The sequence below is a fragment of the Myotis myotis genome, unplaced genomic scaffold (assembly GCF_014108235.1).
Source record: "Myotis myotis isolate mMyoMyo1 unplaced genomic scaffold, mMyoMyo1.p scaffold_m19_p_4, whole genome shotgun sequence".
Lineage (NCBI taxonomy): Eukaryota > Metazoa > Chordata > Mammalia > Chiroptera > Vespertilionidae > Myotis > Myotis myotis.
In genome coordinates, this window is record NW_023416346.1 from 9,501,093 (window position 1) to 9,525,754 (window position 24,662).

The 24,662-nt window shown below is 40.0% G+C and overlaps 1 protein-coding gene across 1 annotated transcript in view; it reads right to left on the bottom strand.

The window, feature by feature from the left end:
- Positions 1-24,662, bottom strand: part of WNK3 (WNK lysine deficient protein kinase 3) — a 110,710-nt gene that overhangs the window by 23,497 nt on the left and 62,551 nt on the right. Inside the window, exons 11-17 of the mRNA XM_036305621.1 lie at positions 11,719-11,783; positions 9,524-9,671; positions 7,851-7,967; positions 5,731-5,886; positions 5,598-5,649; positions 3,707-3,844; positions 2,170-3,116 (exon numbers count right to left, since the gene is read on the bottom strand). Of these exons, the coding sequence (XP_036161514.1) occupies positions 2,170-3,116; positions 3,707-3,844; positions 5,598-5,649; positions 5,731-5,886; positions 7,851-7,967; positions 9,524-9,671; positions 11,719-11,783 (1,623 nt within the window). The remainder of the gene's footprint in view (positions 1-2,169; positions 3,117-3,706; positions 3,845-5,597; positions 5,650-5,730; positions 5,887-7,850; positions 7,968-9,523; positions 9,672-11,718; positions 11,784-24,662) is intronic.

The window sequence follows — 24,662 nt, forward strand, 5'->3', positions numbered from 1 at the left end:
TCGGCCTGGTCTGTGGGGATCAGGCTGAAACTGGCTCTTTGACATCCCCTAAGGCAGTGGTTCTCAACCTGTGGGTCGCGAACCCTTTGGGGGTCGAACAACCCTTTCACAGGGGTCGCCTAAGACCATTGGAAAACACATATATAATTACATATTGTTTTTGTGATTAATCACTATGTTTTAATTATGTTCAACTTGTAGCAATGAAATTGGGGGTCACCACAACGTGAGGAACTGTATTAAAGGGTCGTGGCATTAGGAAGGTTGAGAACCACTGCCCTAAGTGGTCCTAGATTGTGAGAGGGTGCAGGCCAGGCCGAGGAACCCCACTGGTGTACAAATCCGTGCACCAAACCTCTAGTATGTAAATAAATACATAATATGTATCCATGCCTTGTAAATATATAGCACATATAAAGAAATATATCTAGATAAATATGTTCATGTCAGTTAAAACCATGTCTGGAAAGATTTATTAACAGCTATGTCTATAGGTTTGGAAGTGGGATGGATTTTACTTTATATACAGGCAGTCCTCAGGTTACGTTGGCCTCGACATATGTCGTTTCATGGTTACATCACCATCTCTCATTTATTTAAAAAAAAAAGTTCTGTCATTTCGACATATGTACATATGTGCTTTATGTTTATTTTATTTATTTATTTTTAAAATATATTTTATTGATTTTTTACAGAGAGGAAGGGAGAGGGATAGAGAGCTAGAAACATCGATGAGAGAGAAGCATCGATCAGCTGCCTCCTGCACACCCCCCTACTGGGGATGTGCCCGCAACCAAGGTACATGCCCTTGACCAGAATCGAACCTGGGACCCTTCAGTCTGCAGGCTGACGCTCTATTCACTGAGCCAAGCCGGTTAGGGCTGCTTTATGTTTTTTATTATTTATTTACCACAAGTAAAGGTCAGGAATTATCTTTTAAATTTTTTTTACTGTTTCACTTCATTACTGCTATGTATGTGCTCCATGTGAGTGACGTAGGTGCTTATGTAGGTGGGTTCCGACTTATGGCGAAAATCGCGTTACGTCATGCTGTAGGAACGGATCTCTGGCGTAATCCGAGGACCTACTGTATACACAAATACTACTTAAATATAATAATAATAATAGAGATACAGTGGTAAAGATTTAGAAAGGTGACTATAATATACTATAAATTGAAAAAATAAAGTTGCAGATCAATATGTATATAGTACAATCCTATTTTTGTGAATGAAAAATTGCAGTTATGTAAATAGATCTGTTTAAGCTCAAGTCAAGAAGGGTTAAGTACCCAAAGAACTTTCCCATGGATACAGACAATAGGGTGGTGAAGGCCTGGAGCAGTGGGGTGGGTGGTGGGTGGGAAGGAGTCAATGGGGGGGGACATATGTAATATTTTCAACAATAATGATTTTTAAAAAAAGAAGGGTTAAGTACCAAATAGTAGATGAACACCACATAATGATTACTTCCATGATTTAAAGAGACAGAAAAGGGAAATTAAATTGCTACGTTATGTAACTTAAAAAAGAAAGTCATGAGATTGTGGATGATTTTTACTTTCTTCATAAAGAAAAATTTCAAATAAATTAAAACCCACAAAAACAAGATTACATTAATACCATAAAATTATTGAAAAGGAAACTAACAACAAACATTTTTAACTGTAAATCTAAAAGTAAGTTCTTCCTACCCACAAAATCAATAAATTAGTCCTGTTCTTGTTATTAATTCAAAACAGACTTGGCTTGCAAGTTCCTAACTAATTCACCAGAGGGCGCTCTTACCATAAATAGGTCTGCCATCTGTTGAGAAGCTCTGGACACCTGCAAGTAAGATGGTCTTCTGAAATACCTGTGCCCTCGGAATCTTGTGACACAGACAATTAACTACATTCTGAAGGATAGAACTTTAGCAAAGAATGTTTTGTCTGGCTGGTGTAGCTCAGTGGTTGAGCGTTGACTTATGAACCAGGAAATCACGGTTCGATTGGTTCTCAGTAGGAGCTAAGCAGGAGGCAGCTGATCAATGATTCTCTCTCATCATTGAAGTTCCTATCTCTCTCTCCCAGTCCCTTCCTCTCAGAAATCAATAAAAACATACATTTTTAAAGAATGCATTTTTTAAAAGCACAGGGACAAGGAATTATTTAGAAAGAATCATACTTACATGTAAACATAATTCGCTGGGCACAGAAGTAATCACATTCAGGTCCCTTTTGAACACTGACACGTTAGCAGGCTGACTGGCAGCCACATTGGACAGAACCTTAGAGCCTGTCTGCTGAAAACTGGGGGACTGTGCAGGACTGTCTTGAATTCCACAGTGACTGATGGCTATGACTTCTGGCACTGGACACGAGAGTGTATCTTCAGCACAGGAAGAAAATGGAGAGTCTATGCTTTGGGTGTCCTTCTGGCTGTCAGGGTAGATGCTAGTCATGCTATGCTCCTGATAGAGCAAGTTTCTTAGTTTTTCATCTAGAGTTTTAATTCGGTTATCTGCAAACTCCATTTTTGGAGGTCTTTCCCCATCTGATTCCAGGACAGTAGTAGGTAGAAGGGCAGACGGTTCAAGGCCGGGGGTCTGAGTGGGGATGACCTTCTTAGGAGAACTTGCTTCAGTGTTCACTGTGGTTTTCTCTCCTTCTTGGGAAATAAACTCTGCATCCACAGTTGGTTGCTGCACTGATAAGGATTGAGGCCTTTGATCAGAAATAAATGCTGAAGTTTTAAGAGAGTTACCAGCAATCTGAGTTGACTCGCCAGAAGGTGCCGTAAGTACATTAGCCTGAGTGGCAGCTTGGTGACAGGGAAGCACAGGTAGAAATGTCCCTGCTTGGTTGGTGGGTCCCTCACATTTCACTGGAACTGTACGAACTGAAGTAGCAGTGTAAGCGGAGCTACTAACAACTGGTGCCATTCTCTGCCTGTCATCTTCCACTTGATAAAGTACAGCTGACTGCTGAGTTTCTACACTGGCACATTCAGAAATCTTACCATCAGCCACATCCTTGTGTTCTGACTGGGAGGTGAAAAGTGCATGCTGGCATGGATTATTTTCTAGAGTGAGCAGTGTGTCCTGTGACATTTCCTTATTATTTGTTTTGCTTGGACCTGGAACAATAACAAAGAATGGGTAAAGCATGTATTGGTAAGCACAAAGCATGAACTACTCCCCAAACTCAAAGGGGACAGGTAGATCAAGGGGTAAATGAGAACTTGTGTGAAAGTATTTTTGTAAAAAAGACTCGAAATACATAATTCTACCTGTGAAGGAAAAGAACCCCCCCCCCATAAATATTAAATAAGAAATGGCTTAAGTTACACCCTGGTATTAACATCTTCCAAAATGATTATGAAAATTCTCATAAGCACAAAATACCCATGAAAACAAGTTAAAATATGGTCCAGCCCTGGCCAGTGTGGCTCAGTTCATTGGACGTCATCCTGTGCACCGAAAGGTTGCAGGTTTGATTACTGGTCAGGGCACATGCCTGGGTTGCAGGCTTGATCACCGGTAGGGATTGTGCACGAGGCAGCTGGTTGATGCTTCACTCTCACACTGAAGTTTCTTTCTCTCTCTTTCCCTCTCCCTTCCTCTCTCTAAAAAGCAAATAAAAAAACCTTAAAAAAAGAGATACGGTCCATATTTCACACTCCTATCCACCAAGTCTGGATAAAGTTGGCAGAGAATGAATGCTTACTAGAAAGTGGATATAGCCCAGGCACTGTAGATATGGACTGTTGAAGAGAAGGAGGAGATTGAGCCTCACGGTTTCTTATCGTTTGATTGATACAGAATCGCCACCGACCAACTGGGGATGACTGAGGAGCAGATTCATCTGTGGAGAATTTAATATGCTAAGCAACTGTCAGCATGTTTACCTTATTGACTAAGGAAACCAGGTTAAAACACCAATTTTTCTTGTACCTCCATTTCCAACAACACTAGGATGCGTGCAATTTATGAGACCAGACCTCCTCCCCAATCCTGAAAAATACTCTAAAGAATTAAGAATAGCCTGGCCCTGCCCCAGCTGGTTTGGCACAGTGGTTGAACCATGGGCCCTCAGACTGAAGGGTCCCGGGTTTGATTCCAGTCAAAGGCACATACCGCGGTTGCAGGCTAGATCCCCAGTCCTGGTGGGGGGGTGTGCTGGAGGCAACCAATTTGTCTCTTTCACATTGATGTTTCTCTCTCTTTGTCTCTCCCCACACCCGTCCACTCTCTCAAAAAGCAATGGAAAAATATTCTCGGGTGAGGATTAACAACAACAAAAAAAGAATAGCACAGCCGGTGTGGCTCAGTTGGTTGAGCTTCGTCCCATGCACCAAGAGGTCATTTCCCGGTCAGGGCACATGCCCGGGTTGAAAGCTCAATCCCCAGTAGTGGGTGAGCAGGAGGCAGCTGATCGATGTTTCTCTATCATTTATAGTTCAATCTCCCTCTCCCTTCCTCTCTCTCTCAAATCAATAAAAACTAAAAAAAATGTTTTAAAAAGAATTAAGCATAAGATGACTTTAGAGAAAGATTTTAGATTCTTCTGAAAGAAACATTTCAATAGCAGTTAGAAGCCAGGCACTTTTTTTTGGGAGGGGGATAGGGGAGGAAGAAAGCACTTTTACCATTAAGGCCTACATTTCCTGTTCTGTATCCTGATTATGGTGCTTACAGAAATCTACACTGAGTATTACAGCTTCCAGGACTGTACACCAAAAGAAAAAAGTCAATTTTACTGTATGACAACTTGAAAAAAATAAGTAAAATAAGCCTTTGTAAACTTACTGAAATAAGTAATTCTCTATTAAACGTTACCCTAGTTTGCCAGCCAGAAATCTGTTCAGACTCCTGCTAATGAGAAAAAGTGGATAGAGAAGGACCCTGGCATTCCAACACAAATTGAATTTCAGGGTAATGGTATCTGGTTCCATGACTTGCACACCACCTGTTGCTTCTTCGTGTCGTTATAATTCCTTCAGAGGTCCTCATTTGTCTATGGCTTTTCTCCCCCTCCCAGATACTCTAAATATACCCATGACCAGAGCTGAGAAGAATGGAGAGATAAAGTCATCAGAGAAAACAGAGGACCCCTTTTTAGTCCCTGGAAGTTTATCTGGTATCTGATTTACAAAAACTTAGTGACCAGAGCAAGGAGAAGCTTGTCACTAGAGGAATGAAATCATGATATCAGTGACAATTAAAACACAAGGCAGACTTTGAACATAATGATTTTAGTTAAGAACGTTTTTGTACATCTCAAATTAGGGATGGGGGGGACTTGGCAGTCAAGTTCAAATAATAAAGCCATTAAAAATCATCACTACCATGACTGCTTTTCTGGTAGCATACCATACAGCAGCTCAGAAATAAATTAATCAGGTAAACAACCAACACTTGAAGGAAATTTGGAGAATGGTTTTACTTCTTATTCTATTTTCTTCTGGGCTATAAAGTTCTTTCAGAGTGTGGGAAATTCTACATTAACAACTTATCTAATTCCTTTATTGGCTAACATCTTTCTCAATGAAGATGTGTAAATTGAAGTCTCCAAATGTTTCAAATGCCAAATGGTAAATTTTATTAAATATACTTACTGCTGGTTTGAGTGGATGCAGAATTTATCTGTGCTTGTTCAGATGACCCTGTCTGAATTAAAAATGAATAGGTAAATAAAGAAGTTCCTGATACATATCCCAGAAGACCTATTTGCTAAATAATTGTTCTTACTTGGCCACTGTTGGGTTCTACAGCGACAGAGTCAACTCCAGTGGCTCTTTCTGCAGCACAGTGGACATGTAGAATCTCCTGGGCTTGACCTACAATAGCCCTCAATTCTTCTACAAATTTTTCTTTCTCACTATCCAGCACAAAGTTATCTTCAACCTGTCCAAAAGTAAAAGTAAGTCTATTTACGAAAATGAATTCAGTGTCTTCAAAATTATAATTATGTCTATCAATGGTTACTACCTTAAAGAAAACGAAATTAAAATTAATTATTTACATCCAAATGCCACAACAGAATTAACAAAGACCAGATATTAAATTATTAGTTCTATTTTGAGACCACTACCATTTGTCAGGTTGGCATTACCCACCAGAGAAGAAGCCAGCATTTGAAAAACGATCTGGCATTCTATAAATTGATTGTCATTTGAAGGACATAACTGAGGCAATGGCCAGGAATATATCTCTAAAGAAAACTGGCAAAAACAAAAGCATTGTGTACTCTTCCTGCCACCCTAGCCCATTCCCAGTTTTAAAAATAGGTTTTTATTTCTATTTTTTTAAAATGTATTTTTATTGATTTCAGAAAGGAAGGGAGAGGGAGAGAGAGATAGAAACATCAATAATGAGAGAGAATCATTGATCATGCCTCCTGCACATCCCCTTCTGGGGATCGAGCCTGCAACTGTGCATGTGCCTTGACCAGAATTGAACCCTGACCTCCTGCTCCATTGAGCCACAACCAGCTGGGCTCATCCCCATTTTTAAAAAATGCAAAAATATGCCCTGGACAGTGTGACACAGTGGAGTGTCATTGCAAGCACCGAGAGGTTTCTGGTTCGATTCCTGGTCAGGGCACACGTCCGGGTTGCGTATAGGAGGCAGCTGATTAATGTTATGCTCTGTTTCTCTCGTCTCCCTTCCTCTCTCTTTCAAAATCAATAAACTATTCTTTTAAAAAATAATAAACAGACAAATAAACAGGAAAATACTAACTTAAGCCTAACAATCCAAGAAAAATATAAAAACTAAATGACATAATGAATATTACTTAAAACACTGAAATATAACATGTTATAGCAGTAGCTAACACATCAAAAGTAACTGGTGAACTTTTATTTATTTATTTAAGCTGGGGACAGTGGAATAAGGAAGGGCTGGGAAAATGAGCCTAGACTGGGTTACTTAGGCTCACTAAGAAGTTAGAGAAAAGACGACCTTGGGGACAGGCTCAGGGTGTTTGCCCGGGATGAACTGCCACTGCCCATTGCTGCCCTGGTTGCAAACCTTGTGGGGTCCCTTAAAGTTCAGGAGATGCATGCCTGTGGGGAAAGAAGCCGGGGTGGGCAGGTGTTGTGTTCATAGGCATGCTCCTGGGAAGGAGAGCAAATCCTGGTGAACTTTATAAACTACTAGAGGCCCGGTGCAGGACATTCATGCACTGGGGGGAGGGGGGGGGAAGCCCCTCAGCCTGGCCTGTGCCCTCTCGCAGTCTGGGACCTTTCGGGGGATGTCCGTCTGCTGGGTTAGGCCCGCTCCCTGGCAGGTGGACATCCCTTGAGAGGTCCTTAGCACTGCTGCGGAGGCAGGAGAGGCTCCTGCCACCACCACTGCGCTCGCCAGCTGTGAGCCTGGCTTCTGGCTGAGCAACGCGGCCCCTGTGGAGCGCACTTACCAACAGGGGGCAGCTCCTGTGTTCAGCGTCTGCCCCCTAGTGGTCAGTGTGCATCATAGCGACCAGTCGTTCTGTCAATTTGCATATTAGGGTTTTATTAAATAGGAGGATTGATGCTTAGGCCTCATCTCCAAAGACTCTTGATTTAATTAAGGACCCAGGGAATTGGTTTTTAGAATACCTCTTCAGGTCATTTTAACATGCAGCCTGGGATAAAGAACCACTGACCTAAAATATCTCTTAATGAAACACCTTCATATTTTGCAGATAAATGAACTGAAACCAGAGGAGGTGCACTGGTTTCCTCTTGATCATAACCAATTTAGATCTGCACAAATTTTAAAAACCGTATCGTAAGAAAAAGATGACTCTGAATAAATGGGGGAAGAGTTACAGGGAAAAAAGAGAGAACACTGAAAGGAGAATCATTCGGTTTTATTGTACTTACCATATAGTCTGCAATATCCTCGGGTGCATCACCATCAACATCAAACTTGAAGGTGACCATCTTGTTATTGTGTGTCTCCAGCTGACACTCTACCATGTTGTCTCCAGAGGTTGACACCTGGGTACAAACATTTCACCACCAGATTAAGAATCAATCATTGTCGGAAGAATCAACATAGTTAAAATGACTATCTTACCCAGAGCAATATACAGATTTAATGTGATCTCCATCAAAATGCCAATGGCATTTAAAAAATTATATATATATTGCTAATACTCACCCAAGAGAAACATTGATGTGAGAGAGACTCATCGACTGGTTGCCTACCACATGTGCCCTGACCAAGACTGTGGATTGAGCCTGCAACCAAGCTACATGCCCTTGACTAGATTGAACCTAGGTATTCATTGAACCAAACTGGCCTTGGGCAAAAAATAATGATATATTTTAAAAGATTTTAAAATTGATTTTTAGAGAGGGGAAGAGAGAGCGAGAGAAACATCAATTTGAGAAGGGACATCGATGAGCTGTTTCCTGCACACCCCCTATAGAGGATCAAGCCCACAACTATGGCATGCCCTGATCAGGAATTGAACCGGTGACCTCTTGGTTCATGGGTTGACACTCAACCACTGACCCACCCTGGCCAGGTGGAAAGCGAACTTTTATAACAAGGCAAAAACAAGTTATAATAGTCAATATCACTATCTGCAATGCAAAGACCTAAATTTGGTCATTGATTTCCAAAATTCTCTTTAAAAAAATATTTTTTCATTGATTTCAGAGAGGAAGAGAGAGATAGAAATATCAATGATGAGAGAGAATCATTGATTGGCTGCCTCCTGCACACATCTTCCTGGAGATCGAACCTGCAACCCGGGCATGTGCCCTGACCAGGAATAGAACCATGACTTCCTGGTTCATAGATGGATGTTCAATCACTGAGCAATGTTGGCACTGCTAATGAAAATGTAAACTGGTCCAACATGCTGCTAAAACAGTGATCTAGCAACATGTAATCTTCATAATACTTGACCCACTAATTCTTCTTCTAGGAATCTAACACAAGGAAAAAAATCAGGGATATGTACAAAGGTTTGTGGTTCAAGGGTGTTTGCTGCAAAGACAGAGATGGAGAGAGACAAACAGAAAGAAACAACCTAAATGAAAAAAAAACCACACAGAATGCATGATTAAATTATTTTATCTCTATACAAGGAACTATCCAAGGCAGCCATTTTATTATTTTATTTTTATTTTTTAAAATATATTTCTTTATTGGTTTAAGAGAGGAAGGGAGAGAGAAGGAGATAGAAACATCAATGATGAGAGAGAATCATTGATCGGCTGTCTCCTGCACGCCCCACGCTGGGAATTGAGCCCCCAACCCGGGCATGTGCCCTTGACCGAAATCGAATCCAGGTCTCTTCACTCCACAGGCCGATGCTCTAGCCACTGAGCCAAACCAGCTAGGGCAGTACAAGTGATTTTTATTTTCCTTATATTTCCTATGTTTAACAATTAATACATAATACTCTTATCATTAAAAACTTTTAATGAAGGAAAAGTTAATTTAGAGAGTCTCACAATACCCTACTTGCACAGTAACATTGCCCCTCCCTGACTCCCCAGACCTCTATGCACACTTAGCCCACCCATGTTCACACACTGACCTGCAGGACAGTAAGCTGGAACTTGGTCGCCTTCTCTGGTCGAGGACAGGACACTCTTCTCTGTTTGATCCGATCCTGTTTGCCATTTCCACTTGGGTTATCAGGGGTGTTGTTGTTTTCCTTCACGGCTGCCACATCATGCTGCAAACTAGTAATTAAAAATACAGAAGCAACTTCTATTCAATTTCTCAGAATAGACATTCTTCTGTGATTCTCAAAACCCAATATTTAACCCCAATCAGACTTACCAAATAAACTTTCTTCATGGCTAGAATCATTTCATCCTGATATTAAAATTCTAAGAAAACCTCCCAATTTAAAATCATAAATAATGAGTTATGGAAAATAAATAAGTAGTACAATATCTTTTAAAAAGTTATGACTTTACAATCCTGTGAATGTACTAAAAGCGATTGAACTGTATACTTTAAATGGGTAAGTTTTAGAAAATATATTTTTGATTCCTGAGAGGGAGAGAGAGATGGAAATATCAATGATGAGAGAGAATCATTGATCGGCTGCCTCCTGCATGTCCCCTACCGGGGATTGAGTCTGCAACCAGGGCATATGCCCTGACCAGGAATTGAATCGTGACCTCCTAGTTCATAGGTCGATGCTCAACCACTGAGCCAAGCCAGATGGGTTACCCCAGGATATTCGTTTCTATTGGTTTTTAGAGAGTGGAAGGTAGGGATGGGGGGAGAAGAGAGAGAGGGAGAGAGAGGGGGAGAGGGGGTGAGGGAGAGAGAGAAAGAGAGAGATATCCACGTGAGACATACATTGATTTGTTGGGGCCAGGGATGGAACCTGCAACCCAGGTAAGTGCCCTTGACCAGGAAATGAACCGGAGAACCATGTGCAGGTCGATGCTCCAACCACTGAACCACACTAGCCAGGGCTGCAGAGTTACTTTAAAAAACTAGTATAGGGTTTGGGACAAGATGACAGAAACTCAATTCTCCCTGCATCTCCCCTCAAAGTACAACTAAAAAATCTAGAAATAATACAGTAGACAATCACAGGACTTCCTGTGGGACTTTCCAGAACTTAAGGAAAAAGACTACAACTTGCTATCTACCTACCCAGTGACACAAGGCTGTCCACATTTAGTGTTTCTTAACTCAAAGCCCAAAGGCAAAGGCAGCCCAAGTTCAGTGGTCTCCTGACCCCCAACCTGGCAGCAGAAAGTGGTTCAGGTAAGCCCTTTTCTCCCCCTGATGACACTGGTGGCCACACCACCAGCAGCATGTGACCTAGAGATCTGGCCTGGGACAGAGGGCCTAGAGAGTACTCCCAATTCTTCCACCCAGAGGTGGGGCCAGGAACGGCAGGTGATCCAAGGAGACCAGAATCACTCTCCAAGGACTGTGAAAACTAAGTGGTCATCAGAACAGGGTAACTTCCTGATCAACTACAATATTTAAGTAGGGTCCAGAGTCCCTAACATAATATCCAAAAGGTCCAGGAGACAAATGAAAATTCCCTGTCATACCAAAAACCTGGAAAAATCACACTTTGAATGTGGAAAGACAGTCAACAGATACCAACACCAGAATGAATAAGAAATTGGAAGTAACTGACAAGGATTTTAAAGCAGTCATCATCAAAACGATTCAGTAAGTAATTACAAATACTCTTGAAGCACATTAAAAAAATTGAAAAATCTCATTAAAAATAGAAGATATTAAAAAAGAACCAAATGAAAATTATAGACCTATAAGTACAATGACAAAAAAACAATGCATTGGAATGGGCATAATAGCAGAATGAATAGGACAAAGGAAAGAATCAGTGAACCTGAAAAAAGTAATAGGAATTAGCCAATCTGAATAACACAGAGTAAAACATTAATTTACAACTGCCAAATAATAGCACAATTATATATATATCATTATAACTTATTTCTTTAGAAAATTTACTCTAAATTATATTATTTTCTTTACTAATTCTTCTAAGCTTTTCTCAGACACAGGAATGTTATAATGAGAACAAGAAAATGGTCAATAATTTCACAATATATATGAGCTTCATTAAAATAAAAAAGTAAAAAACTATACCTACTATTTTTATTGAACATACACATAAATTCAAGAACACAAAATCTTCTTCAGTCATGATACAACAGGCCCCTAATGAATGAAAATACTTCAACATACCCTTATCATTTCCATGGTATTAAATTTGAAGGTACTCACCTTCTAACTAAATCTGGTTTTAGAAGCACTGCTTGTTGTTCAACTGCAGCTGGTTGGGATACAGGCTGTAAACAGTATAGAAATAAAATTTGTTATGATAATAGCAAACTTCAGGCTAAAGATGAAATTTGGTATTATTTCAGAAAATATACATGTTACATTTCATATTTTGGTTAATTCAATATCCAGGAAGAATATCTACACTTTTGTATGTTTACCTCAAAAAATTTAAAATATATTTTTATTTATTTCAGAGAAGAAGGGAGATAGAGATAGACATCAATGATGAGAGAGAATCATCAATTGGCTGCCTCCTGCACACCCCCTACTGAGGAATGAGCCCAAAACCAGGGCATGTTCCTTGACCAGGAATTGAACCGTGACCTCCTAGTTCACAGGTTGATGCTCAACCACTGAGCCATGCCAGTCGAGTCAGAATATGTATTTTTTTTTAAAATATATTTTATTGATTTTTCACAGAGAGGAAGGGAGAGAGATAGAGAGTTAGAAACATCGATGAGAGAGAAACATCGATCAGCTGCCTCTTGCACATCCCCCACCGGGGATGTGCCCACAACCCAGGTACATGCCCTTGACCGGAATCGAACCCGGGACCTCTCAGTCCGCAGGCTGACGCTCTATCCACTGAGCCAAACCGGTTTCGGTGGAATATGTATTTTTTATAGTTAAAAAAAAAGGATTGATTGCTTTAAGAAAGAGATGGAGAGAGAGAAACATCAATTTGTTGTTCCACTTATTTATGTACTAGAAGTCCGGGGCATGAATTCGTGCACCAGTGGGGTCCCTTGGCCTGGCCTGCAGGATCGGGCCGAAACCGGCTCTCTGACATCCCTCTTGGGGGCCCGGATTGTGAGAGGGTGCATGCCAGGCCAAGGGACCCCACCAGTGAACAATTGGGGCTGGGGAGGGGTAGCGGGAGGGCTCCAGGGCATGTCTAACTGGTCTTTGCTCAGTCCCAATAGGCCAGACCCCAGCAGCAAGCTAACCTACTGGTCAGAGTGTCTGCCCCCTGGTGGTCAGTGCACATCATAGTGAGCGGTTGAGCAGCCTTAGCATATTACGCTTTGATTGGTTGAACAGATGACCGGATGACTGGACACTTAGCATATTAAACTTTTATTATATAGGATTCATTGGTTGATTCTTGTATGTGCCCTGACCAGGGACCAAACCCACAACTATCGTACTGGACAACTTTCTGACCAACTGGACTACCTGGCCAGGGCAGAACAAAATATCTTGTAGAAAAAAAAGAAAAGGTTGCAATCTGATATTTTTTTTCCTACCCAAATTATATTTCATGTATGAATGTAAGTGAAAGGTAAGTTTCACATACCCAAAGGATCAAAAATAGCACACCAAATTAACCTTGAAAAATTACACAAACCCATTTTCCTAACTACAGAGGCACTTAGCAAAATTTAACAATCCAGGGTAATTAAGTTGTGGTATAAAAACTGGTTCTATGTATTAACACTAGCAATCAGTATTAAGTCCAAATTATTAAAACTCCATTTCAAAATTGGCTGTACACATAAAAACTGAAAATGTCAAATGTACAGTATCTTTTTTCCCCCAAAAAATATATTTTATTGATTTTTTACAGAGAGGAAGGGAGAGGGATAGAGTCAGAAACATCGATCAGCTGTCCATCCTGCACACCCCCTACTGGGGATGTGCCCGCAACCAAGATACATGCCCTTGACCGGAATCGAAACTGGGACCTTTCAGTCCGCAGGCCTATGCTCTACCACTGAGCCAAACCGGTCTGGGCAAATGTACAATATCTTTATATCTATATCTATAAAAACAGGAAATATGCAAATTACGGGATGTCGTAACGGGTTACGACCCTACAGGAGGAGGTTGAGCATGTGAGGCCCCCAGCGGGAGACGGAGACAGACACAGGAGGGCCAGGCCCCCGGAGCCCGAGCGGACACAGACGAGCGGACACAGACAGGGGCAGGGGGCTGGCCTGCAGCCTCCGTGGCCGAGTGTAGGCCTGGAGAGGAGACAGTGGGCCCGCCTACCTCGGCAGCAGGGTGGCTCCCTTCTGGCTCCCGTAGGCGCCAGCGGCTCGCTTTTGCCTCCCGTGAAAGCCACATGGCTTCCCGCGGCACGCTGCGGTTCCCGCCGGCTCCTGAGGAAGCGGAAGCGGAAGCGCGGAAGCGGGCGCAGAGCGGAAGCGGAAGCAGAAGCAGCGGGTGGCCTATGATATCGCCCGATGAGCTACTAGTGATAAAATAAAAAATACCTTTCATACTATCCCCCTGAAAAAACAGTTTGCCTTTTCCTTAAATACCTTATATAGTAGTAGTAACCCACAAGTAATCATTCTCTTATCTCATTCCACCAATTTCCCAAATTGAAGATTTCAACTGTGCTATTTTATAGGCTGGTTCCTTCCAGGAGAATGAGATCAACCAGAAAGGTCCCCATTCTTTCAACATACTCCATGCTTTACCTAATTTACATTCAAAGGGGAGAAGGCTGAATAATGTCCCTGTAAATCAATCCAAATGACTAATGTCCTTGGACATTATGAAACTATACAAAGCAGTGTGTGCCTTTTGCGAACATTTTTTTTGACAATGTTCAGGGAACACACCCACTACTTAGACCAATTTCCCTTCAATTACAGTAATTTCACATAAAACCACTATTGTGCAAAATAGCATTTTTACATAAATGGTTTAATACCCTGAAAGCCAGAATCACGCTTTCTAAAGAAACCAGTCATAACTTTCTCAATTTTTACACAAAGATTTTCATTTAATGGAATTAACTACTTTTATAGAGGAAGTTACAGTGAAAATGAAATGAGGTGGCTTGCTTGGTCCTCAGTGTCAGTTCACTAACTGTAAGATTTACTCTGCTAGAATGCTTCAGAAAAATGATCTCATTATATTAAAATCTTCTTTATCAGAATAAATTTGATTGTTTTAATCATATTCACACACAGTAAGCCCACAGATGTTTCTCAATAAACTGAACTTGCAGATTCTTTGGCCAATTGATATCAGCATTATATATATCAACAAAACGAAGTCTATTCTTCATATAGTTTCTGTACTGTCTTAAAAACAGTAGAAGAGCCCTGGCTGGTTTGGCTCAGTGGATAGAGCGTCGGCCTGAGGAATTAAAGGTCCAGGGTTCAATTACAGTCTAGGGCACATACCTAAGTTGCAGGCTTGAACCCCAGCCCTAGTCGGGGTGCATGCAGGAGGCAACCAAACGATGTGTCTCTCTCATCACTGATGTTTGTATCTCTCTCTCCCTTTCCCTTTCTCTCTGAAATCAATATATTAAAAAAATAAACAGAAGAATAGAAACATAAGCAGAGACAAAGTAAACATCTAAAAGGCACTGTTATCTTCAGTAACTACCATTCCATGGTTAGAATTAAAATCACCAAGTCTGAAGTGTAAAGATATTAAGTACTTCACTGATTAAGAAAGTGGAGCTGCCCGGCCAGTGTAGCTCAGTGGTTGAGCATCGTCGACCCATGAACCAGGAGGTCCCTGTTTGATTCCCAGTCAGGGCACATGCCCGGGTTGTGGGCTTGATGCCCAGTGGGGGGCATGCAGGAGGCAACTGGTTGATGATGTTCCTCTCTCACTGATGTTTCTATCTCTCCTCCCTTCTTCTCTCTTTAATAAAAATATATTTATTAAAAAAGAAAGTAGAGTTGAAAATTATTTCACTGAGATCAGCTAGGAAACAGTAGGAAAATAAGAATTGCTAAGAACCACAATCTCCAGAGTGATTTTATGAATAGACAACTCAGATATGCTACTATGTAGATTTATTGACTACTGATGCATTCAAAGTCTGAGATCTGGATAGTTCTGTCACTGCTCCTAAAGACATATCAACAAAAACCCCTTCTCCTCCTTGTCAATGCTAAACATTGACAACAACAAAAATCACTCAGTCACCTTTCTCTTATAATGTTAATCCGCATTATTCACGCAGATAAAAAATTCTAAGAGACTAAATCAACATGATAACAAGGAACATATACATCCGCTCTAATACTACAGTAAAACTAAAAAAAGAGTGCCATCCACAAACCATAAATGGTGGAGAATCTCCAAAGGAACAGAAACTAATGGATCACATCTACAAGGAAACAAAAATCTATGAAAAAACTAAAGTTTAGGAAAAGATAATCACCAAATTCAACAAAGAGATTAGTTCTTTAGAACAACGAATTTCAAGTAGGTACTTAATGCTGCCTGGCAATCTTACTACTGTTCCTTCTACCATTCTCCTAGAAACTTATTTTATAGCTTTGCCGCTTTCTTCAAACTTTTCTTTTTAAAATATATTTTATTGATTTCAGAGAGGAAGGGAGAGGGAGAGAGAGATGGAAACATCAATGATGAGAGAGAATCATTGATCGGCTGCCTCCTGCACGTCCCACACTGGGGGGATTGGAGCTGGCAACCCAGGCACGTGCCCTGACCGGGAATTGAACAATGACCTCCTGGTTCATAGGTCTACACTCAACCACTAAGCCACGCCAGGTGGGCTTTCCTCAAACTTTTAATACCCACTTCCTCCCCAAACTCATGCTCAGTTTATGGCTTTCTATATATTTCAATGAGAAAATAAAAAGCAACAAGGAAGAGCATTTCCATAAGCTCCCACCACCAGATATGCTCACCTAATAGCATTTGTGACCGTATTTTCTACCTTTGCCTTTTTATGGAAAAAACCTGTCTGGGCTCCCATGCTAAGGCCAACCCCTCTATTTAGAAACTAAACTTTAGCTCCTCTCACCTTTTCAAGGACATTATTCCAGTAATTCTCCTATCTCACCATTTTTCCCCATGCTCTTAAATCATTCCTCTTCTAAATATGAGATTGTATCTCCATTAAAACAAATCTTCTCCACCAGGGCTTGTTGCGATATGACCGATTATGAAGCTGGGGCAGTGACAAATAGGATATGCCTGGAACGTCTTGTTGTGTAAAAGGTAAGTTCAAAGAATGATGGGGACATGTCAAAAGGACAAAGGAACCAGCTTGAAGAGGATCCCACTAGACAAATCTGAGATAGATGGTGGATCAAAATAAACTCATAATCATTTAAAAAATCGCTTTTATTTAAGTGGAAATCAAAAATTTTAAACTTCTTATAAAGTAAATAGAACATGAGTATTGTTATATGAATGGATAAAGGTCAAAGGAACAAAACAGGTAGTTGAGAAATAACCCAAGAATGTATGATATGATAGAGATGGCATTTCAGATCAGTGTGAAACTGATGGACTATTTAATAAAAATGTTGGGGGAAATGTCTATTAACTTTGAAAAAACACAGCTAGATCTCTACCTCACACAGTCCTCAAAAAACAAAATCCAAATGGAATATAGATCTAAACAAAGAAAATATTTTCAGTATCAGAAGAAAATACAGAAGAATATTTTATGCTCATGAGCCTTCCTAAGCAAATGCAAAATCCAAAAGCAAAAAAAGAAAAAAGTGTGTGTGTGTGTGGGGGGGTAATAGAGTTGATTGTATAAAGGATAAATGCTTCTGTGTGACAAAGGACTCTATAAACAAATAGGGACACAATTAGAGAAAGTAATTGTGATATAATTAACAAAGGATTAGTATTAGAATGTATAAAGAAATCAAAGAGAAAAAGAGGAGGACCTCAATAGACAAATGGACAAAAATATATGAATGGCATTTACAAAGAATAGTGAATTTTCAATAAACATATGAAGAAGTAAAACTACTGAGGTGGAGGTGGGCAAAGGAGGAGGGGATGTAAGCACCTGTAATAGTGTCAACAATAAAAAAAGGTAAAAAAGTAAGCATCTGCTGATACACATAACAACTTGACTGGATCTCAAGTCAATCTCAAAAGTTTACATATTGTATGATTCCATTTATAAAACCTTAGAGGCCTGGTGCACGGATTCGTGCATTGGTGGAGTCCCTTGGCCTGGCCTGCAGGGATCGGGCCGAAACCAGCTCTCTGACATCTCCTGAGGGGTCCCAGATTGCAAGAGGGTGCAGGCCAGGCTGGGGGGAGCGTGTCTGGCCCGTCTCGCCCAGACCTGATCCGCCAGACCCCAGCAGCAAGTTAACCTACTGGTCGGAGCGTCTGTCCCCTGGTGGTCAGTGAGCGTCATAGTGACTGGTCGAACAGTTGGACAATTAGCATATTAGGCTTTTATTATATAGGATTCTTGAAAAGACAATTATCATGATGGAGAACAGGAGTTAGAGGTAGGGAGGGAGGGTGTGACTATAAACGGATAGCTCCAAGGAGTTTTTAGGGGTGATGAAACTGTTCTATATCCTAATTGTGGTGATTATTCTATAAATCTATACATGGAATAAATTCATAGAACTACAGACACACAAAATAAATGATTGCATGTGGAAATTGGTAAAAGCCAAATAAGGTTTATAGTTTAGTTAATAGTATTGTACCAATGTTAATTTCCTGGTTTTAATTATTGTACTATGGAGATATATATATATATATATATTGGGGAAAGCTGAGTAAAGGGTACACGGGAACTCTGTACTCTTAGCAATCTCTATGTGAGTCTAAAATCATTTCAAAATAAAAAGTTAAAAAAATAAACATATGAAGATATGCTCATCATCTCTAGTACTCAGGAAATTCAAAGTAAAATAATATATTGTTTTTCACTTATCAGCTTATTAAAAAACATCTGCATTATCAAACATTGACAGTAAGATTATACCACTGGCTGTTGAAATTTTAAATTGGTCTAGTGGTCCCTTGGGAAAGCAATTTGGTAATCCTATATAATAAAACCCCAGCGACAGAACGGCGGAACGAACAGAACGACTGGTTGACCAGTCCTTATGACTCGCACTGACCACTAGGGGGCAGACAATCAATGCAGGAGCTGCCCCCTGGTGGTCAGTGCACTACCACAGTGGGAGTGCCGCTTGGCTGACTGGGATGAGGCTGCTCCCACTGTGAACTCTGGGCTGATCGGCAGGAACCTGGGCTGCAATCATTGCCTCCTTGGCCCAGGCTGCTCCTTACTCCCTGCCACCTCCTCCAGATGCCTGCACCCGAGGTTGGGAGGTGGGTTCATGCCCGCCACAGGACCGAGGCCTACTCCACTGCCTCTCAGTGTTATTGTCCCTGGGCCCAGCCCCAACCAGTTCCTCTGAAGAGGCGAGTGCTCCGGCTCCACAGAAGATGCCGGACCAGGGAGCGCCACTGAGAGGGCAGGTCCACAGACGCTCAGCATACCGGGATGCGGCAGTGCTCCCACAGCGGGCTGATTCCCGCAGGCCACGCCCCCACCTGTGCATGAATCCTATGCACCAGGCCTCTATGTATTAAAATAAAAAATGTGTAGAACTTATGGTCCAGTATTTTTGTTCCAGTGCCTCATCTAGTATGATCTACTATTATAACACTAGTTCAAATAGTGAAAAATTGGAAACAGCCAAAATGTCCATCAGTAGGAGGAAGAACTAAATAAACTGCAGTGTGGTCTTACAAATGAATACTATAGGGCAATTACAGAAAAGCAAGTATATCTCTATGTAATAACAGAGACATATCTCCAGGACACATAATTGAGTAAAAAAATACAAAGTGACACATAGGTAGGATCTCTTTTATGTGCTTAAAACCATTCCAAACAAGAAAACAGTACTATACGATCTAATGGTACATATCTATGTATGTAACTACACTGAAAAAAATCTGGAAGGATGCCCAGCCAGCATGATTCAGTGGTTGAGCATCGACCCATGAATCAGGAGGTCACAGTTCAATTACCAGTCAGGGTACATGCATGGGTGGTGGGCTCGATCCCCAGTGTGGGGTGTGTAGGAGGCAGCAGATAAATGATTCTTTCTCATTATTGATGTTTCCATCTCTCTCCCTCACCTTTACTCTCTAAAATAAATAAAAACATATTTTTAAAAAATTTTTAATCTGGAAGGATACACACCAAACTGAAAACAGAAGGGAAAAGGACATAGGGAGGTCAAATGTGACTTCTCTGCCTTGTTTTACATTTTTAGCAGGAGTATATATTGGCTTATTACCTAAGTAATTAAATTAATCAGAAAAAGATTTTTTAAAAAATAATGCAAATATTGTGGTAGAGAATCAAAATGATATTCAAACACTGTACTGAGTAGAAATAAAACTGCATAGAAAAATGCTGAGGTTTAGTATTTCTCTCCAGGGGCTTAAAATAAAACCATCTAAACAAATGTTTGATTAGACCACAATGTCAACTGAAAAGGAACCAATGTCAACCACCAAAGTACTAATGCACTAATACTATCACATCACAGAACAGGAGGTAAAAAGTGCTGACCTCAGTGATAGATAAAAATCAGAATAAGTGGTTTTCCCTATTACTGGCTAAAACAATCAAAAGCACAGTTGACACACCTGAACTCATGATCTGCTTTGTCTCTCATATGCCCTATTGCTACGTGGGGAAATAAAATAGAGAAATAAGAACAGATCTTAGGTTGTCCATCAATACAAGTTCATTATCAACTTAAAAGTCCTGATTAGGCAACAAGAATGATGAATATAAACAAAGGATTGTTCTCCCATTGAGAGCAGGCTGATAGCAATATCTACAGCCATTCTTATTTATTAATTTATTCAACAAACATGTTAACAAGCAACTATTTATGTCCAACACTGTGCTGGGTGCTAAGAATAGAGATAAATCAGGTACAGATCTCACTGTAAAGAATTTTCAGTTTTATTGGGGGCACCGACACAAAATATAAGCACTGCCTGCAATTTGACCCAGCTGAAGAGCCTTCTCCCCTTTGCCTAGGCCAGTGGTCGGCAAACCACGGCTCGCGAGCCACATGCGGCTCTTTGGCCCCTTGAGTGTGGCTCTTCCACAAAATACCACGTGCAGGCGCGCACGTACAGGGAATGTTGTGGAGTGAAAGAAGATGTAGTGTTGAGGATTGAAAAAGGTGTGTTGAGATGGTTTGGACATATAGAGAGGATGAACGAAAGGAGATAGACGAAACAAGTATACAAGACAAGTGTGGATGGGAGAGTTGGAAGGGGTCGACCTCAGCGAACGTACCTCAATCAGATTGAGGACGTTTTTAGCAAAGGCCAGCTTAGGAGGACCCTAATTAAGTTAATAACAATGTACCTACCTATATAGTTTGTTTAAAAAATTTGGCTCTCAAAAGAAATTTCAATCGTTGTACTGTTGATATTTGGCTCTGTTGACTAATGAGTTTGCCGACCACTGGCCTAGGCAGTAAGAAAAACTGCCAAACATCAGAAATTCACTCCATTCCTCTGTCATTAACTCTTCAGGGTTTACTGATGGGCATATAGTGGTTACTTACCTCAATTAAGTCAGGGATGCTATTTTGCAACAACAAAAATGAGGAAAGAGAGGTTCTACTTCTGGAAGGACCCCATCAGAACCCTGTGAATACCAACAAAAAGTGCTGGACAAATATAAAAAAACAACTGCCTGAAGGCATAAGAGAACCCAAAGCAGGTAGAAACTGATAGGAAGGCGCCACTTGGAAGAAAGGAAGGACAGTGAGTGGATGGATGAGTTTGCCATTTTTTGGCTTTTCCTCTGAGAGAGGGCCCTACAGAAGCTTTAAAACTCAGAAAAAAACCCCATGTTCTTATAAGTCTGAAAACCCATATTCTTACAGTATACTCAAAACAGTATAAATATAACAAGAAAAAATCCTAAAAAACTTGCAAGTAGCTCACAGGAAGACAAGGAAAGGGAAACAGAGAAAAGGGAAACATAAGGAAGAAACAAAAAGCAAATACTAAGGTACCAAAAATTATTTTAAATAGAAATGGTTTAAATATATCAATTAAAAGGGAGACATGGGCAGAGTGGATAAAAAAACAATTATATGCTTTCTACAAGAAACTCACTTCAAACACAAGATAAATAGGTTGAAAGTAGGAGGATAGAAAAAGATATGCTGACATTAATCAAAAGAAAGCAGGAGTAGATCTGTAATATCAGATAATGTAGACTTCCGGAAAAAGAAGATTGCTAGGTATGAAAAGGGGCATAATATAATGACAAAAAGATCATCCACCAAGAAGGCACTGCATCCTAAATATGGATGCACCAAACAAGAGGCCTTCAAACAAATGGGGGGAAAACAACTGACCTAAAAGGAGAAATACATAAATCCACAGTTAGTTAGGAACATCAACCCTATTCTCAGCAATTGGTCGAACCTCTTCTAGACAGAAAATTAGCAAAGATATGGAAGAACTGAACTACCAACTAATGTTTCTCATGAACTTAAGATTCAAAAAATCCTCAACAAAATATTGGTAAATTGAATCCAATAATGTACACAAAGGATGATATATCGTGACCAATTGGGTTTATTCCAAGGATGCAAGGGTGTCTCAAAATTCAAAATCAGTCAATATAACACATTTATCAATAGGTGAAATAAAAATAGTATGATCATACTAATTAACACAGGAGTCGGAATAATGGAGCAACACCTCAACTTGATAAAGAGCATGTATAAAAAATCTATACCTTGCCAAAACTGGTTTGGCTCAGTGGATAGAGCGTCAGCCTGCAGACTGAAGGGTCCCGGGTTCGATTCCGGTCAAGGGCATGTACCTGGGTTGCGGGCACATCCCCAGTGGGAGGTGTGCAGGAGGCAGCTGATCGATATTTCTCTCTCATTGATGTTTCTAACTCTCTATCCCTCTCTCTTCCTCTCTGTGAAGAATCAATAAAATATATTTAAAAAAAAATCTATACCTTATATACCTAATGGCGAAAGACTTAATATTTTCCCCCAAGTCTGGAACAAAGTAAGCATATTCATTCTTATCACCCTTATTCTACACAGCACTCGAAATTCTAGCCAGCACGATAAAAGGAAAAAGTAAGAACTAAATGGCAGAGTTTAGAAAGAAGTTTAAACTGTCTCTACTTTGGAGATTATATGATTGTCTACAAAAACAAGTTTCAAGGATTGTATAAAGAACCCTCCTAGAACTAATAATAAGTTCAGCAAGGTCATAGGATACAAGATACACACAGACACATACAAATAAATTTGCTTTCTATGTACTAACAACAAACATGTAGAAACTAAAATAAAAAATACCATTTTACAATCTCTCCAAAGAAAATTAAATACTTAGGGATATACTTAGCCAATAAAAGCAATCAAAGTAGACCTAAATAAATGGAGAAACATACCGCGTCCATGTACTGGAAGACTAAACATAACAAAGATGTCCATTCTCCCCAATTTATATATAGAGTTAATCAAATTCCTATCAAAATCCCAGCAGGATTTGTTGTAGACAATCTTATACTAAAATTTATATGGAAAGGTAGCAGTCCTAGAATAGTTAAAGTAATCTTTTAAAAAAGAAGACAGTGGGAGGAATCACTTTACCAATGTTAAGACTTTCTATACAACTACTGTAATCAAGACCATTTGTAATTTAGAGAGGGATAGACACAAATGAACTAAACAAAATAAAGAGCCAGAACACGACCCACACAAATATGCCAAACTGATTTTTGACAAAGGTATAAAAAGAATTCAACAGGATAGTCTTTTCAACAAATATTATGGCACTAGAGCAACTGCACATGGACAAGCAAAAGAAAAAGAAAAACCCTCAATTAAACCTCATACCTTATACAAAAATTACAAAATAACATAGGTCACATGGATCATAAATGAAAAACCATAAAAATTTTATAGAATCCTTATTAAAATTTTGCTAGACATTTTTTTGGTAGAAATTGTCCATATGACTCTAAGATTTATGTGGAAATGCAAAAGACCTAGAATATACAAAAAATTTTGAAAAGCATAACAAAGTAGAAAGATTTATAAGACCTAACCTCAAGACATACTATAAAGCTATGTTAATCATGACATTGTGGTTTGGCTTATGGATGGACAACTAGATCAATGCAATAGGATATACAGCCCAGAAACAGATGCACATCTATATGGTTACTAGAGGCCTGGTACACCAAATTCATGCACGGGTAGGGTCCCTAGGCCTGGCCGGTGATTATGGCTGATTGGGGCCTTCCAGCTGCTGGCTGGGGCCTCCCTTTCCCAGCTGCCGGCCGGGGCCTTCCTTTGTTCCGCACCACCTCCTGGTGGTCAGCGCATATCATAGTGAGCGATTGAACTCCCGGTCTCCAGGTCAAACTCCTGAGGGGACAATTTGCATATTAGGCTTTTATATATAGATTTTACTGTTGACAAAAGTACCAAAACAATCCAATGGGAAAATGAAATCTTTTCAACAAATAGAGCTTGAACAATGGGATGTTCATGTGGAGAAATAAAAAAGGAAATTTGATCCCCTACATCATGCCATTCATAAAAATTAATTCAAAATGGACTATAGATCTGAACATAACACTAAAACCATAAAACAGGAGAGTATCTTTGTAATGTGGGTGCAGTCAAAGGTTGCTGAAGCCACAGAAAGCAATAACCACAAAAAATTTTTTGATGAATTAGACTTCACCAAGATTAAATACTTTGTATCATCAAATGAAACCATTACAAAATGAATGAGCAACCCACAGACTGGAGAATGTATTTGTAAAGTATATATTTGACAAAGGACTAGTATCATCCAGAATATATAAGAACTCCTGTAAGTCAATAATAGCAAGGCAAATAACAACAAGCAAAATAAAATGGGCAAATGCCCTAAACAGACACTACACAGAGAAAAATATACAAAGGCCAATAAATATACAAAAATATATGCTCGCTCAGCATCATAGTCATCAAGGAAATGCAAATTAAAGCCATAATGAGATACCACTACACACCCAGCAGCATACCTAAAATTAATGTTGGTAAGGGTGTGGAACTCTTATAGAATGCTGGTTTTATAGTGTAAAT